This window comes from Furipterus horrens, unplaced genomic scaffold (assembly GCF_987537825.1).
Source record: "Furipterus horrens unplaced genomic scaffold, mFurHor1.1.pri manual_scaffold_3, whole genome shotgun sequence".
Taxonomy (NCBI): domain Eukaryota; kingdom Metazoa; phylum Chordata; class Mammalia; order Chiroptera; family Furipteridae; genus Furipterus; species Furipterus horrens.
The window spans coordinates 209,171,653-209,189,308 of record NW_028327173.1 but is presented as its reverse complement, the minus strand read 5'-3'; the positions used below and the strand labels follow the sequence as shown (position 1 = coordinate 209,189,308).

The 17,656-nt window shown below is 62.7% G+C and overlaps 1 protein-coding gene across 1 annotated transcript; it reads left to right on the top strand.

Annotated features, from left to right (window-relative positions):
* Positions 1 to 1,623: 1,623 nt before the first annotated feature.
* On the top strand, positions 1,624 to 17,313 carry DEGS2 (delta 4-desaturase, sphingolipid 2). Its single transcript, XM_090272146.1, has 3 exons — positions 1,624 to 1,798; positions 14,525 to 15,267; positions 16,781 to 17,313. Exons 1-3 carry the CDS (start codon positions 1,717 to 1,719, stop codon positions 16,925 to 16,927), a joined length of 972 nt encoding a protein of 323 aa, XP_090128272.1. The 5' UTR covers positions 1,624 to 1,716; the 3' UTR covers positions 16,928 to 17,313.
* Positions 17,314 to 17,656: the final 343 nt, after the last annotated feature.

The following is a 17,656-nucleotide window of genomic DNA, read 5'->3' as shown; positions in this document are numbered from 1 at the left end:
CAGGCCGACCTGAGGGAATTGGGGTCACTGGGTCAGGGCACTGGATTGGGAGTCATGTGCCCTGACTGTCAGCTCACGCCCAGGTCTGCCTCCACTGTGTTCTTAGGCCCGTGTCCTCCGCGGCCTCGGCTTCCCCCTCTGCACAGGGAGGCCATCAGACTGTTTCTTCGGACAACCCGGGCCCTGGGGTGGACGTGCGGGTGAAGTTTTCTGACCCTCTTCTTGGTGCAGAGGGAGCTGGCGGGAGTGGTCGCGCCCGGATCTCACTGAATGCAACGTGGGGGCCCACACTCAGACTGTGGGTGTTCCCGTCACAGCTCAGGGGCCTGTCCTGCTCTGCCGCTTACTCCTTCGGAAGGCCCTCCACTGCGCTGAGCCTCAGTTTCCGTAGCTGTGAAGTGCCAGCTGGTGGCAGGGTCCCTCTGGCTGGGAACGGAGCAGATTACCCTGGGGAGCAGTGTGTTCTGTTTCCTGACAACAGTAGGCTCTGAGGGTCTTCCTGTCATGTCAGGTGTGGGGGGACCCAGTCTCTGTCTCCCCTTTTCCCCACATCTGATTCAAGGACAGGCTGCTGGTTGTCACAGGGTGCCCATGCAGAGTTGTTTTTTTTCCCCAGCTCATGCCAGGACTGCCTGTGCCCGGGGCTGAGGGCGGCCTGCCAACCGTGCCACACCCCTGGACCATGGACTTCCAGGAGACTGGAGGGAAGCTCTCCGTTGTTACCTGCCTGCCTTGTGTTGTCTGGCGGCTTCCAGGCGGCTCCCAGCACAGGCCTGGCTGTAGTCCTCAGGTGTACCAGGCATGTCCTCAGAAGGAGAGAGGGGAAGAGGACGGGGACCCCTAGAAGGTGACAACGAGGAGCACTGGGCCCTCACTCCCCACATCCCTGGCCTCTTCACTCAGACAGTGGCAGGTTCTGCCAGGCTCTGAGCCTTTGCCTACGCTGTTTCTTCTCCCACCAGCGCCCTCCCCCCTTTTTAGCTGTTGAACTCCTACTCATCCTTCAAGGCCCAATGCAAAAGCCCCCTCTCTGGACCTTAGTTACTCCAGCCTGTGTCATGGCACACATCACCCTGAGTCATAATAGGCTGCTTCCTGACCTGGAGCCCCTGTGACCCTCCATTTACCTGAGGGCAGGGTGGGGGCGGGCTCCGCCATGAGGTGTCACGGACACATCACCTGCGCTCTGCGTTATTGTGTGAAGAGCGTGGGTAGAGGAAGGAAGGGACACTTGCTGCAGGGAATTTTTCCTGAGCACCTTTTCCATTAATTTCTCCCCCCCACCCCCACCCACCCCCCGTGGGCGCTATCGCCGGCTCGTCAGTGGGACAGGGTAGCAGGAACGCGCGTGGGCCCGGCCGCGGGGTGAACAGGCGCTCAGCCGCAGCGGGGTCTCCGTGACACGGGACGGCTCCCCTGGGCGAGCCGGGCAGGGAGGGCCGGCACTCTCGCGGGTGGCGCGCTAACAGTCCCATGTTACCACGGAGGTCCCAGGGGGTCCCAGAGCCGCCGTGGCCTCCCCCAGGCCCGGGCGTCGTCGGAGCCCTGGCACCGCCCCTGGTCTGGCTGTCCCCGCGCACCTGGCCCCGCCCCCGCAGTCCCCGCCCTCAGAGTCCCCGCCTCGGAGCCGCGAACCTGTCTCGCGAGCCGCGGCCCGGCGACAGGTGGAGCAGAGCGGAGCCGTGCCCCGCGCGGTGACCAGCGCCCCGGCTCACCATGGGCAACAGCGCGGGCCGCAGCGACTTCGAGTGGGTCTACACCGACCAGCCGCACACGCAGCGCCGCAAGGAGATGCTCGGTGAGCGCCGGCCCCGTGCCGGGCGGGCACCCCCCTTGCCCCTGCTCCGGAAGGGTGGGCGCGCCGGCAGCACCCACAGCCCGGGGTCCCCGCGCAGCCCCCGCCCGGCGCTTGAGCTCCCCGCCGTCTCTGCCTCCGTGCTGGGAGGCAGGACCCGTGCGCCCGGGAGCGCGTCTTAGCTGCTTCGTCCCCGGCAGGGACCCGGGCGCAACCCTGGGCTCGGGGACGCGTTGGCGCAGGGTCGGCTCCGGGGGCCCGGCTGCGGGCGGGATGCGCCGCCCCCGTCCGGGAAGGCAGCTCGCGGGCACCGGTCCTCCGCAGGCAACGGCGCGGTGTCTGCGGATCTCTTGGGCCCCCCCGGCCGCCGAGAGGCCAAATCCACCCCAAAGCAGGTGTAGAGAGAAGGGGCACCTCGAAGGAAGCAAACGCGGAACCGGAGGTACCACTGCTTTAAAAAAACAAAGGTCGGCCTCGGCCCCTGGGGCCTCGTCTGGGAAAGGCTGCGGGCTGGGTCCCGTCGGGGCTCCGTGTTTCCCTCTCCCTCTCCCTCTCCCTCCCCTCCCCTCTCCCTAAAACCAGTGAGCACGTCCTAGGGTGAGGATTAAAACTTAATAATAAAAAAATAAGAACCGAAGATTGTGCCAAAGAATCCCGCCCTGGTCTGTCCAGTATCTTACCGCTGCGAGATCCTTTCTACCCACATGGTCCCCTGTCCTGCGGATGCGCCAGGTTTCAGGCCAGCAGCTTCCTCTGGACCCAAGATTATGGGATAAAGGCCCACCTCCAAGACAGCTCTTATTAGATGCCACCCAAATCGCCCCACGGTGCCAGGCTGCCGGGCGGACGCGCTGCTGCCTCCCCAGGACGGGGGGCGGCGTCCTGACTCTCTGTCCTCCATCTGGGGTCGGCTGAACCTTTCGGCTCGGCCAGTCAGCTTGAGGAAGCAGTACTGTGTCGCCGAGGGTTTATTTCACACCCATTTGGTGACTGGTTCTTATGTCTAACTGACCGATTCAGTTTATTTTTTTCTCTTGGGGTTGGTCTTCTGCTTGTGAGAGCTCTCAGTATTGGAGGCGTTTAACTCTGTCTGAGAGGTCGCAAGTCACTTTCTCCTTTAGAGTGTGTCCTTTGCTATCACAGAAACTTTTCTTAATGCATGTGGCTGGTTTGGCTTTGTCCTTAGCGGTTTCCCTTCGGCGTCTCCCGGCTGCAGCCTGGGCCTGTGGACATATGCATCCTATTACTTTGAAACCTTCCAGGCACCGTGTGCCTTGAGAGCTCAGTGCATGACTGTACCCCGCTCTAGCTGGGGGTTGGGGCTGGTGACCCCTGGATGTGTCTGTGACTTCGTGGTTGTCTCCCGTGAGGTGAGGACCAACGCAGCACTGTTTGTGTTCTTACCAGTGGCAGCGCCGTCCCTGCACCTGTGAGTTCCCTGGGGGTGGCTGGGAGGGGTCCTGGTGACCATCTGGTCCCCCCCCACCCCCCCAGCTCCCCCCAGCGTCTTGGCTGCTGCCCCCTCAGCAGGTTGAGGCAAGGCTGCATTTCCTTCCCATCCCCCGGCTGTGCCCCAGCTTCCCCTTACCTGTAAGGTAAGGGCACCTGGCCCCAGGGGGAGGGGGCCGGGAGACATGCGGTGGCATCTGCACACTCATCCTTGTCTGGCAGAGTGGTAGGAGGGGGAAAGGAGGTCCTGGGTGGGCAGGTGCCCAGCACCCCAGGACATGCAGGAGGATCTCTAGAGGGACGCCGTGGGCCCTGGAACCAATCCGGGAAGCTTGCTGGACAGGGTGACGGGCAGGCTGGGAGACTGGGAGAGGGCGGTGACCTGGCCAGGGCAGGATTGCACAAGTTCTCAAGGGCTGACTCTCCAGGGAGCCTCGGCCATTTCTGTGTCCACTGGGTGCTGCAGATTCCTCCCCTTGCGTCCAGCTCTGAGCTCATGGACTTGGAATATGCTCTCCTCCTCCCTCTCTGGCATTTGCACAAACTGTTCACCTGCCTGAATGTGCTTCCTCCCTGCTCTGCCTGGGTGGCTCTGGCTCAGCTCCACCTCCTGCAGGAAGCCCCCCGGGCTGCCCTGGAGGACTTTGGCTGGGTGAGGGCACCAGATGGCTTCAATCCATCTGGGTCTGGTCCTTATCTCTCTGGGATAGGCTGCAGGGGTGCAGGGCGTGACTGTGGCCTCCTCTCCTAGTAGGACCTCAAAAGGCACTCATTAGCCATGTGACCCCGGGGGCAAGTCAATAAGCAGCTGAGGAAATGGGGGCTTGTTGGAGTTATAAAAGGAGTTTGTAGTAGTACCTTCCTCACAGAGTTGTGTGCAGATTGAATGGAGGGAATGTTAAGCACTGAGGCTAAAAGTTACCTGTATGATAACTATTACCTCCTGCAGTCAGGCCCAGATCTCCACAAGGATAGGGACCCGCCCGCGCCATTCCCAGCTGCAGAGAAACCTTCTGTGTGACTGCCAGCAGCGTCTCTGCAGGAGAGGCAGAGGCAGGAGGCTCAGAGAAGGGAGGAGGCTTGCCCAGGGCCACACCGCGCGGAGGCCACAGAGGCCGGGCTGGTGTTTAGGCAGGCTCCGGCCCCACCCAGGTGTCTGCTGTGCCCGTGCCAAGCTGCCCGGGCCAGCGGGTGCACAATAAAGATCCTAATCTCAGAACCAGGGCCCAGAAAGTCCTGGCGCAGAGCTGGCTGAGCGCTCTCCAGGCAGGACCAAAGTCCGCGTGCAGTTCTGCACGGTGTCCTAGGAAAGGGGGACCCACTGCCGCCCCTCAGAGCCGTGGGTCCCGGGCCAGGGCCGGGGCCTGTACTGTGAGGGCAGGAACCGAGCCAGCAAGAGTCTGGTCCCGTAAGATCAGAATCCAAGCCGGGCGTGGCTGCGGAACCAGAAGCAGGCTCAGGATTTGTCTTTTCAAAAACAAATAGCTTTGTGGTTTTGTTTTTGTTCTTCACCCACAAAAACAGGGCGCACACATAGTAAAAAGGAGTTCAAATAATCAAAGGAAAACAAGGAAGTAAGGCTCTTGGCACCAGCTGGACGATTTGCTTGGGAAAGGCCTTGGTGGGGGCCGTCTGAGTGGCAAGCCGGGAAATCCAGAACAGACTGGCTGAGTTCCCCACCGGGCTCCGCAGAAGGGGGAGGGGGTGGGGGCGCCTCACCCCCCCCCACCCCCCGTCCTGAGTAGCACGCCCTCCCCCTGAGCCAGCTAATCTCCCTCCAGAGCTGGGAGTCCAGAGCTGGGAGTCCTGAGATGCGTCAGTGGGCTGTGATGAGCATGGGAAAGGCACAGAGATGCGGTCACCTAGGAGAGGAAGGGGCCCTGGGATCCTCCGTGGGGGGAGGCGGCGGGGACGGGTGCTGGGTGGTCTGGCCCACAGCAGCACAGACTGTAAGGGATGCTTAAGGGGTTCCTCCTGGACCCCAGTTTCACCGATTATGCCCTCTCTGCTCAGACCCTCCCAGGGCTTGCCCGTCTCTGCCTTGGCCTACGGGACGCACCCAGGCTTGGCCCCCGCCCCTTCCTTTTTGTTCTCTGGCCACTTTGTGGAATGCACCCCACCTGTGCATTTCCTACGTCATGGCTTTTGCAAATGCTGTCTCCTCTGCCTGGATTCTTTTCTCTTTTCATCTACCAAACGCCTACGCATCCGTCAGGTTTCAGCCTAAATGATGTCCCGTTTCTCGGAAACAGCTTCTAACAACATACACACACTGCAGGCTGGTAAATGTCACCTGGTCTGTAAATATTTCTACCGTGGTCAGTTTCAAGCGACCAGCATGCATCACCGCTATGGTGAGCCGGCAAGGGAGGAGCACGTTGGGGGCCGGCCGGCCTGCGGCAGGTGTGAACCTTCGGCAGGTGTGAACCTGCGGCAGGTGTGAGCTCAGGAGCCCACCTCTCCCTCTTTGCTGCTCCTCCCTGCTCCCTGATCTTCCCGCAGGGAGGTGGGGCACATTTCCCTTGCGGCCTTTGCCCTGTGGGAATCCTGCCTTGATTTGTAGGGTAATTGCTTCAATTGTCTGACCCTGCCCTCAGCCCTGGGCTGCCCGAAGGGCAGGGTCCCAGGCCCACTTCCACCTGGGCCGTTCCCTGCGGGCCTGGCACGGCTCTGGCCTCCTGGAGAGGCTGAGTGAGCCCTGGGACAGCGGCCCGTTCGGCCCAGCCCAGCGCCTGCTGGGAGCTTGGAGGGGCTTCCCTCCTGCCCGGCGCCAGGGGGCCTGCGGCTGCAGCTCGGAGCCGCCGTCTCGTCCTTGCCAGCTGGGTCCCTGGGAGACGTCCCGTTTTAAGTGGCATTTCTCAGCTGACGAGTGAGGCTGTGTTTCTTCCTCCACGTCGCTGCTTTCTTTCGTGACTTCTACTCACACCCTTGGTTCCTTGGCCGTCAAAGTCGTCCTTTTTCTTGATTTGTGAGTTTTATTTCCGGGGCTTATGGGGGCCCCAGGTATCCACAGGCGACAGGCACCTTCCCCGGTCCACACTCAGTCTTTTCACTTGGGTGCTTTTTCCTGTTCTTCCCTTTCTTTCTTTCCTGCCTTACAGGCATTGACACATTTTATGTGCAGCAGAACCCGGGACGTTGGCTGTCACTTGGTCACAGCAGCCCAGCAGGGCACGGGTGGGACGGACTCAGCTCCGCGCTGCTCGGCCTGAGCCCCGACCTGCAGAGCCGTGGTCTGTCCTCAGGTCCCTGACGCGGGGCGGGCGTGCCGTGCCTCCTGCCTGGCCTGCCTTCGTCCCGGGTTCCTGCGTTTGTACCAGCTTCTTTTTTTTTTTTAAATATATTTTATCGATTATATTGTTAAAATAGTTCCAATTTTTTTTCCTTTGCTCCCCTCCGTCCAGCACCCCCCTCCCCCCAAAATCCCCCCCCAAGTTCATGCCCATGGGTCGTACATACAAGCTCTCCTGCCTCACCCTTTCATATATTCTTCTCCTTCTTCTTTTTTAAATAAATAAATAATTAATTATTTTAACAATAAAAAATAACAATCCCCCTTCTCAGACTTAAGACCCTTTTTTTTTCTTCTTTTTCTTTTCTTTTTCTTTTTTCACTGTGTGGTTGCCTCTCACTTGCGCCCCCAACTGGGGACCTGACGTGCAACCTAGGCATGTGCCCTGACTGGGAATTGAACCAGCGACACTTGGCTTGCAGGCCGACGCTCAATCCACTGAGCCACAGCAGCCAGGGCTTCTTAAGACCCTTTATAATCTTATAAAGGACAATGGGCGAAGGTCTCGAGCTCCTGTAGCTGCTTCAAGCTGGACCTGGTTGTCGTCCTACCTACCCTTGTACCAGCTTTTGTGGGGTGTGATTTACACGCTGTGAAATCCACTCAGGTAAAGGCCCAGCCCAACTTAGGGTGTTTTCATCACTCGGAAGAGACCCCTGGGACCACTCGCGGTCACATCACAGCCCCACCCCTAGGCTCTTAAAACCAAATCCTGGATCCGTGGAGCCATAGCTGGAAAGTCCCCAGCCTTGTGTGTGTGTGTGTCCTTGGCATCTGCTCTCTGCGACACACTGCAGTGCCCTGGCACCCCACCCCCGCTCAGCTGGGAGCCCCTCTTGTCTCTGCGATCTGGGCCTGGCTGCCACAGACCTTCAGCAAATATTTGTCAATGAACAAAAAGCAGGTTCAGCAAGAGACAGGTGAGCCAGCAGAGAACAGTGACTCCGGAAGGCACCTTGGACCCCTTTGCACATTTTCCCCATCGAACCAGGCCCACCAGGTGCCTCCCATACTGACCGGACAGGGTGAGGCTTGGTTTCTGGCTGCAAAACTGAGAGGTGGCAGCTGAGCGTGGGAAGGTGGCTGGCCAAGGTCAGGGCCGCGCTGCACGGAGGCTGGTTAGGACGCGGGGATCGGGTGCCTGTGTCAGGGGAGCTGGTGGCGGGGGGGCTCACTCTGCAGCGGGCAGGGACGGTGAGGTGAGTGCGCCGGGCTCCCGTTGCCCCCCACGCAGCAGCTTGGGTGCGGAGGGTCCGGCGGGAGCACAGGGGCTGGTGGGCAGCAGGGCTGACTCTCAGCTGGAACGTTCTTGATCTGGGAGGCCTGGGTGCTGGAGGACGGTGACAAGGACTCATCACAGGAGACTGGCTCGCGGTGGCACTTGGCACCCCTGGGGGAGGGCTGTCCGGCCTTAGACTGTGCCTGGCCTGGCACGTGGAGGGTCCAGGTGGACGTGGAAGAAGCCCTGTGGACTCCTGAGAGCCCTGCTGCGGCCCAGGGGCGGGTGACTCCATCATCACACCAACCACAGAGACCAGAGCAGGAGCCAGGGCACCTGCGCTGCCCGGGGGGGCGGGGCGGTGAGGGCCCAGCAGCCTCCCCAGCGGGCCGCCATGGCTGCCGGTTTCCCTCTGTTTGGTTGGCCCAGCAGAATTTGTTTGAAGTTCTGGAAATAACCACGGCTCCACAGCTGAGACTGTTTTGTGGGGTCAGTGGGAGTTAGGGTCAAACCCCCTCCCTTCCAGGAGGCGTGGGCTCCTGCTCTCCTCTCCAGTCCTTGGGATCCAGCCGGACATGGATGTAAATATGTGTAACGCACACAGCTGCTGGGGCCTGATGTGGGTGTCAATATATGTAATGCACACGCCCGTTGGGGCCTTACGTGGGTGTCAATATATGTAACACACATGCCTGCTGGGGCCTGACATGGATGTGAATGTATGTAATGCACACACATGCTGGGCCTGACATGGGTGTAATTATGTGTAATGCACACACCTGCTGGTGCCTGGCATGGGTGTAAATATGTGTAATGCACACACCTGCGGGAGCCAGACTCCCAGCACTGTGCCTGCCGCGCCCCCTCCCCCACACCGCTGTGGCCCTGTGTCCCTAAGCCCCAGGGCAGGAAACCCCTCCATGTGCTCACAGCCCGGGGCTATCAGAGGGGGCACCTTGGGGACAGAGAGGGACAGGGCCTTGCCCAGGGCACACAGCCCTTGGCAGGAGCTCGGCTGCAGCGGACCCTGAACTGGCACCCATCTTCCCTGGGCGCTTGGCCCCAAGGCAGCCCTGCTCCAGGCAGTAGCTCTCCTGGGGGCTGGGGTGGCCCTCTGAAGCACTCCTTCCCACTCTGGGGCTGGGGGGAGGGGCCCGCTGTTTCACCTGATGGTGGCACTTGTTCCCTCCCCTCTATAGGTAAATGGGGTGACACCTGACAGACAAGCGTGTGTCAAGCCTGGGGTTGGGGTGGCCCCTGCAGGCGCCTGGGCCAGGCCTGGGTCCCGGCTTGTGTCCTGCCGACCTGGACTCGAGGCTTCCGAGGACAGGTGTTGGCCCCGCCAGCCTTGCCCTGCCCTGCCTTGTCTGGCCCTTCCCTGGGCCCCCTGGGTCTCAGACCTCCTTTCCTGCCCTGCCTGGACAGTGTGACTTCTAGCAACGGCTGTTGCTCGTGGCCAGCTGTCCGGCTGCTTTGGTTTTCCGCCGCCAGGAGACAGCTGCGTGGTGTGTTTGTCTTTGGTTCCAGGTGGCCGTCCACACTCAGCCCCGGGCTGTTCTCGGGGGGCTGTAGGTCCTGGACTGGCTACTGCTGTCCTCGGAGCTGGAGGCCTGAGTGGGCAGGGTCCCCACAGTCAGCTGAGGTCCCACAAGGTCAGAGCTGGGTCAGGCAGACGACTCATGGGGCACCTCCTTGCTGCCTTGTGGTCTGGGAGGTGCTCCCGAGCACAGCAAGGTGACCTGGGGCTCATGCTTTTAGCCCCTTCTCAGGGGTCGCCCAGCTTCCAGCTGCCTCATCCACACCCCATATTTCATTGCTTCCAGAAGGACGGCTGCCCACTGACTCGCATGGCCTGGGGACCGTGGGCCTGTCTATTCTCATGGGTCAAAGCAAGCCAGGGCCTCCATGAGCAGCACCCAGGGCCCTGAAGGTCAGAAACAGCTGATGACTCTCAGGTTCAAAAACTGTATTTAAATAACAGCAGTCCCCTGAGGCCATTACTGGGCCTTGGGTGTGGAGCCCGAGGCTGGGGAGGTGGGCCTGGGGAGGCGCTGGGGACCCGGCACCCCAGGCGCTGTCAGGGCTGTGTCCCTGAGCTGGGGGCTGAGCTGGGGCAGGGGCAGGGAGGGCGTCCCCAGGGGTCTCCTTTGCTCCCCCACAGGTAGGACGGAGTATCTGTTTGACGATGGGGCATCTAAGGCCCACTGTTTAGTCACAGCTGCCAAACTCTGTGGCCGCCCTGGCCTCCGAAGGGCACAGGAGTGGCCCTGTCCCGGCCGGGCTCCCAGAGCCAGGGTCCCGGTGCCCGCTGCCCCAGGGCTTCCCTGTCTGTGCTCAGGTGTCGCGGCCCTGCCCTCGGCCCCAGGCTTGGCCTCCTTCCAAGGGGAAGCAGGGGAAGCCCACCCTGTGGAGGCCGGAGGCAGGGTGGGGCCTGGCCCCGGGGTGTGGCTGGGGCCCAGACGCCACCACTGAGAGTGTCTGGGGGGTACCGGAGCCCCGCAGCCTGCGACTCGGCCGCACCAGGCACACCAGGGCTCGGAGGACCTGCGCGCCGTTCCTGGCACTGGGTTGCGGGTGGGGGCGTTCCTGACGCTGTGGTGGCCGGCACCCACTTTGCGCCCTGGCCGTCAGAAAGACATTTCTTCTTTCCCCGCTGGACCCCGGCCCGCGCCGCCCCCAGACCCCATTCCCCACTGGAGGCACCACCTTCCAGGGCAGCACCTGCGAAGGGTCCCTTCCACATGGACCCCTTTAGGGGCAGGAACAAGGGGAGGCGAGGCCTGCCTCCTGCGCCCCCTCCCAAGTGGGGCCCCCTGTTACCCCCACCCCACGCCTGGGTCCTTTGGTCTCTCTTGCCCCCCTGACGGGATGATGCTGGGGCGCAGAGCACCCTGGGCGGGGGGCCTCTGGTCTTTACTGGGCAGCCAGGCCGCCTTCCCACGGTGCAGCCAGTGGGGTCTCCAGGACAGGCCCGGGAGGGCGGTTCATCAGCCTGGCTCCCGTCCTCCGGTCCCGCTGCCCTCCAGCCCTCGAGGCTTTGACGCCACCGCAGACCACCTGCAGGCCACCTGCGGGGAGCGCCCGGGAGCCTGCCCACGGCGCGCGTGTTGACCTTAAAGCTTGGGGGTGCGTCGGGTCCCTGCTCCCAGCCTCTCCTGGAGCTTCCCGGACACACCTGAGCCACTCCTCCTGCCCGGGACGTCTGCGGGGCAGGGAGCCGAGCCGCCTGCTTGGAGCAGGGAAGAAAAAAGAAAAGACACAAAAACTGCGCTGCGAGGTGTAGAACGTAAAATGGGCCGTTTTAACTCCGCGTCAGTGTGTGACGGGGGCGCTGACTATATTCACAGGAACTCCCTGCCCTGGCCCTGCCCCGCCCCCGCGTGCCCCTCCCCGGCCCCGGGTGGCCCCGGCTTTCTACCCCCGCGAAACATTTAGTATCAGTGGGACCACCCGGCACGCGGCCGTGGGTAGCTGGCTGCTTTCTCGGGGCGCCATGTCTTCAAGGCTCAGCCATGTTGCAACCGAGTTAGCACCCCACTCCTTTTAGAGGGGCTGACAGTTTATTTGGGAGTCGGTTCCAAGGAGCGGGATTAAGGGCGCTGGTATTTGGAAATAGAGAGGGTGGAAAATTCAATATAAGGGTTTTTAAAAGCTGAGGTATGACTGACATGTAACAGTGACTAATGTCAGGTGCATGACTGACTCAATACTTGTGTATGTTGCAAAATGGTCACCGTATAAGTCTAATATGTCACCACACATAGTTACATGTGTTTTTCTGGTGGTAAACATGTTTAAGACCTACTTTCTTAACAGCTTTCCAATACGCGGCACAGTGTGATTAACTACAGCCACCATGGGGCACACGACGTCCCCAGGACTTATTCATTTTATAACTGGAAGTTTCATTCTTTTGTGACCAAATCATATCAACACTTGGTTGTTCCCACCTTTTGGCTATTGTGAATAGTTCTACGAACATCGGTGTCTTGGACTGAAATTCTTTGGGGTGTATGTATAGGAGTGGAGTTGCTGGGTCACATGGTCACCCTATGTTTGATGCTTTTCTTGAGGAACCAGCAGGTAATTCCCCGCAGCGGCCGTATCACTTTGTAATCCCACCAGCAACATGCAGACAAGGGGTCCAGTTTCTCCACAACGGCATCACCCTGTTATTTCTTGGTGTCTGAATTTAGCCGCCCCCGTGGATGGGAAGCGGCTTCTCTCTGCGGCTTCGGTTTGCGTTTCCCCGGGACCGACGGCATGGCGCGTCTCCCCGTGGGCTCCTTGGTTTGCTGCGCGTCTTTGGAGACGTGCCCACTCGAGTCCTTTGCCCATTTTTACATGCGGTTGCTGGCCTTTTGCTGTTGGCTCGTAGGAGATCTTTACACGTTCTGGATTCTAGACCCTTAGCCAGCTCTGGGATTCGAACCCTCTCCAGACGCTGCTGCCTCCCAGCCCCTCAGGGATGGTGGTGGCCCCCTGTGGCTGGTTTTGGGGGTCGGGGGCACTGAGGTGCGTTACCCGTCCCTTTGCTTGTTCCCTCTCTCATGGCCTGTGACCATCATCTGTGTGCAGTTGACTGGGTGGTGTCAGTCGTCGGCCAGCTGCAGGGACGTCAGGCCCCCGTGGCCCCTTCCTGCAGGGGAGGGGGGCCTGGGTCGGGGCGGGAGTCTGGTTCTGCGCGCCCCTGCCAGCTGCCCTGCAGTTCGCTCTGCCACCCCCAGGCTGTCCTGAGGGCCGTGCGGGGCCGCTGTCACGCAGGTGGAGCGCAAACCGCTGTGGCCGCCACGAGGGGCGGAGGCCCGGTGGGAGGGCCGGTGTGCGGATGGCTGCCCCGGGGAGTCTGCTGGCTCCCGGGGCAGGGGGGCCTGCGGTTCTAGGGTGCGGGAACCCTGCTACTCCCAGTGTCTCCCAGCACACGAGGGCTGTCCTGCCATCAGGAGTCAGGACCGTTTGGAGGAGACAGCGCAGAGAGGCACACTGTCCTCGCCACCTCGCACGGGGACACCAAGGCCCACAGTGCGTGGTAACGAACCCGTGGCCACAGAGCTCCGATGTGAGACCGGCGTCGGGGACACGGCAGCGCGGGCAGGAGGGCTTTGAGCCCGAGTCTCCCCTCACTGGGGCAGCATCCCTCTGCCCGTGTTGCTGCGTTTCTGCTTGCATACCCCCAGGGACAGGCAGCTCACCACCTCTGAAGCAGCCTGTTCTCGTCCTGGGTGGCTGACAGGAAGGGTGCTGTAGCCGGACACACCGTGCTGGCTTTAGTCACCGGAGAGACGTAACCATACCTCGAAGGCTGGCGTCCCCACGCCGGGTGCAGCTTCTCAAGCAGGGGGCCGAGGGCGTGCCCTCAGGCGCTAGCTGAGCCCTGCCATCACCCTGGGACTGCGTCTGCTCTTCTGTCCACGGACGCAGGGCTGGCGCAGGGAGGAGGGGCCTGGCTGTGGGGGCCGCGGGCCGGCTGAGCTCAGTTGTCAGGTCCTTCCCCGCCAGGCACAACGGGTCACTTGGAGGAAAGAGCTGGGTGCTGGCCTGGCCGAGCCCAGTCGGGGCCCAGCCTCTGCCGCAGCCCTGGGACCTGTCTCCCGGGACAGCCTGGGAGCGTGGGCCTGAGGCAGGAGGAGCACCCTGGGACAAGCCCCTGCCCTTGACAGCCTCAGTTCCCCTCTCTGTGCATCGTGGCGCGGGCTGCACCTCTGAGGGCCTCCCTGCTCTGCCCTGGGAATTGGGACAGAGCAGACCTGGTGAGCGTCTGTCACCCTGTCTGTCCCCCTGTCCATCCCTGCTGCGGGACGTAGCACCAGCCTCCTCACCGGCCTTCTGCCTGGCCCTGCCAGCCCCCTCCTGCCCAGCAGCTGCGGAAGTTTCTAGAAGGCAGGGCTGCCTTTACGAAGGGTGTCCCCTGCACCCCGCCCTTCCCCCAGGTCCTGCAGGGTCTGTTGCTTCTGGCCCTCAAGGCCCTCGGGGCTTGGCCAACTCCCACTCTCATTTTTTTTCTTTCTGTAAAACAAAACATGGAAAAGTACAAGAGATATTATAACAAACACCCACCTGCCAAAATAAACGCATTTGCCATTTGATCGTGTTTCCTTCAGATCTGAAGACCTGCAGCGTGTGAGAGCCCGCCAGGGCCCTCCGTGGTCCCTCCCCGGCACCCTGCCCCTCCCAGGCTGCGGGTCTGCTCGGGGCGGCCGGTCTGCCAACTGCGGTGGGCTCCCGGGGCTGCGGCAGCTCCTGGCTCTGCAGCTGCTTTGAGTTCTCTAAAAAAAATTTTTTTTTTAATATATTGACTCCCCCCCTTTTTTTTTGTTGTGCCCTGATGAGGAATTGAACCTGGCATCTTGGCATATTGAGACACCAACCAACGGGGCCCCTGGCCAGGCTGCTTTGATTTCTGCCATTACGTTTCTGTGACCCGTGGTGACAGCTGCTCTTTATTCAGACTGGTGGCAAAGACCCCCGTCCTGGGCGGTCTCCCCAGAGCCCCCAGGTGGTGGGAGGCAGGTGTGCCCGTCCCTGTGGGCCTGCAGGCCAGGCTGTTCCCTGGCGCTGAAGCACAGGGCAGGGTCTTAGCCTGGTCCTCGAGGGGCGGCAGATTTATCCCACCTCCCAGCCTGGCGGTTGGGTGGATGGTGGGGGATGGCCAGAGGGAAGCCAGCAGGACAAGAATGGGGGAGGGAGGGACGGAGGGAGCCGGCGTGCGGGCGGGGCCCTTGCAGCCCGCGCCCCGCCTCACCACCTTCTCTCCTGGTCCTGCCTGCAGCCAAGTACCCAGCCATCAAGGCCCTGATGCGGCCGGACCCTCGACTCAAGTGGACGGTGCTGGGGCTGGTGCTGGCGCAGCTGCTGGCCTGCTGGCTGGTGCGGGGGCTGGCGTGGCGCTGGCTGCTCTTCTGGGCCTACGCGTTCGGCGGCTGCGTGAACCACTCGCTGACGCTGGCCATCCACGACATCTCGCACAACGCCGCCTTCGGCACGGGCCGCGCCGCCCACAACCGCTGGTTCGCCGTCTTCGCCAACCTGCCCGTGGGCGTGCCCTACGCCGCCTCCTTCAAGAAGTACCACGTGGACCACCACCGCTACCTGGGCGGCGACGGGCTGGACGTGGACGTGCCCACGCGCCTGGAGGGCTGGCTCTTCTGCACGCCGGCCCGCAAGCTGCTCTGGCTGGTGCTGCAGCCCCTGTTCTACTCCCTGCGGCCGCTCTGCGTGAACCCCAAGGCCCTGACCCGCATGGAGGTGTTCAACACCCTGGTCCAGCTGGCGGCCGACCTGGCCATCTTCGCCCTCTGGGGGCTCAAGCCCGTGGCCTACCTCCTGGCCAGCTCCCTGCTGGGCCTGGGCCTGCACCCCATTTCTGGCCACTTCGTGGCTGAGCACTACATGTTCTTCAGGGGCCACGAGACCTACTCCTACTATGGACCCCTCAACTGGATCACCTTCAACGTGGGCTACCACATGGAGCACCACGACTTCCCCAGCATCCCAGGCTGCAACCTGCCCCTGGTACGTGGCTGTGCGGGCCGGGGTGCAGTGGTGAGGGGAGGCGTGGGGGGGGGGCCTGGGGTACTGATCACGGGGTGGCTGCGTTCCCAGTGGTGCCCCAGGGCACAGGGGAAGGCCGCACTGTACAGGTGGGTGCCCGGCTGGAGAACAAGGAGGTCCATCCAGGGACGGTAGGGGCTCAAGGGGGTACTTACAGGCTGGACCACTTAGTGTCATGGAAACCTGTTTGAGCCCAGCTATGGTGTGTGCCGGCTGTGCATCCCTGGGCAGGCCGCTGGCCCTCTCTGTGCCTCGACTTCCTCTTCTGTGTAATGCGGCAGCAGCAGCGATAGTGTGTATAAAGCACCTCCCCTTCCTGGCTCCTGGCTCCCTCCCTGTCCCCCTGCTCATTTCTTGTCACTGCCCCGTGACTTCCTAGGGGCCCCACATAGCACAGAGGACAGGGTGGGTTTTATGACCCAAAGGGCTTGACCTGAATCGGTGCAGAGTAGAAATTTGGTTGGGGGCTCTGCCTTGGGAGACCATCGGATGGAGAACTTCTGAAGGAGGAAGGACGGGGCGGAAGGGGAGGAAGAGGAGGAGGAATTGTTCAGTTTAGCGCAGGCGGGTGAGAGCCGAGGTGCCCCCCGGCACTGGAAGGCAGGAAGGGGGAGGGGCAGTGAGGTCTGTGGTGCACGTGTTTGGGCGTGCGGTTGTGTGAGCGTTTGCCTGAGTGTGCAGCCCTGCCCTTCCCCCTTCCCTTCTCCCCCTTAAGCCTTTCCACAGGTGCCTTCGCTGTCCCCGTTTCTCAGCTGGGAAGGCAGCGGCCCCGGGAGGGGAGGGGCCTGCCGCAGGATGCCGCGGAGCCGGAATCCGGGCTCAAGTGGGTCATAGAGCGCCCGTCCTTCTGAGCAGTGACTGGCTCCCTGCTGGCTCCTGTGCAGGTCACCTCATCTCCCTGAGCCCCGCCTGCAGCTGTAGCACAGGCCCTGAGCAGTGGGGTGTCCTCCGTGGGGGAGCGCAGGCCCCTTTGTGCTTGGCCAGAAGGGGAGGTGCTGGTGCTGAGGCTGGGAGCACTTCCTGGAGGAGGCAGCCGAGGGTGTCTGAACTGCGGAGGGGTCCGAGGCAGGCACCGGGAGATGACCGCGCTGAGGCTGGGAGGAGGGCGATGGACGGGGCTTGGCGGGAGCCTGGCAGTGATGGGAGGGCGGGGCGGGCCTTGGCAGCGGGGGAGCAGCATGCACGAGACCCTCGGGCGCGGGACCCGAGCCAGCTGTGCCTCGGAACTCGGTTGGGGCTTGAGGGAGGGAGACCCGGCCCACCCCGGGCTCCGGGGTCAGAAACCCCAGTGTGGGCCCCAGGGACGGAAGGGGGACCCAGGGCCGGGGCAGAGGCTGTGCTAACGAAGGGCCAGCACTGGCCAGCCCCCTGCCTGGCCGCGCTGCTGGGCACGGGTCCCCGGAGCACATGCCCACGCGCGCCCGTGCGGCAGAGACGCGCCTCTGACCAGCCCCCGCCGCCCCCCCCCCCGCAGGTGCGGAAGATCGCGCCCGAGTACTACGACCACCTGCCGCAGCACCACTCCTGGGTGAAGGTGCTCTGGGATTTTGTGTTCGAGGACTCCCTGGGGCCCTACGCCAGGGTGAAGCGGGTGTGCAAGCTGGCGGGGGACCGCCTGTGAGCCGGCCCTGCCGGCGCCCGGAGCGGACGGACTCCGCTGCCCTGTCCGGCCGGCTGCCCGGCCCCGCCCCGCCCCCTCGCTGCGGAGCTGGCTGTCCCCGTGGCCCTCGGCCTGGTGCCCGGAACTGGTTTGGCTGCATTTGGTCCCCGAACCCTGGGCTGCTGCTTGTCTGCCAGGCCCCCGGCCCCGCTGTGGGGGCAGCGGGCACAGGCTGCGGCCCGGAGAAGCTTGGCTTGCTGGTGGGCTCGCTGTCGACCGCAGGCCAGGCCCCCCTTTCTGGGCCTCACAGGGGTGCCCTGCCCTGCCCTGCCCGCCCTGCGCCCGTCTCCACAGGGCTCACTCGTCGGTGCTCCCATGCCCCACATTAAATGAGCATTGTTTCCACACCCACGGGCCTGCTTTGGAGAGGGTGGGGGTGGTCTGAGCTCCAGGCTGCACCTGAGGAGGAGGCCCCCGGCTGGTCCTGGAGGCGGTCCCAAAGCCGCCCCCCACCTGCCCGCGCCCGTTGGGGGCTGCTGCTCCCACACTTCGGTGCTTAAGCAGCTATTCCTGAGGGCCCTACCTTTGGGGGGCAGCTTTTGGTGTGTAGGGAGTAAGTCCCTGCGTGCTGAGTCCACATGGCCCCGAAGCCTTCCCCCCTCTCCACCCTGCTGGGCACTGCCTCCCCCCGGTCCATGTCAGTCCGTGCCACCTCCTCCTGCTGCCCATCCCCCAGGTCTCCCTGGGGCC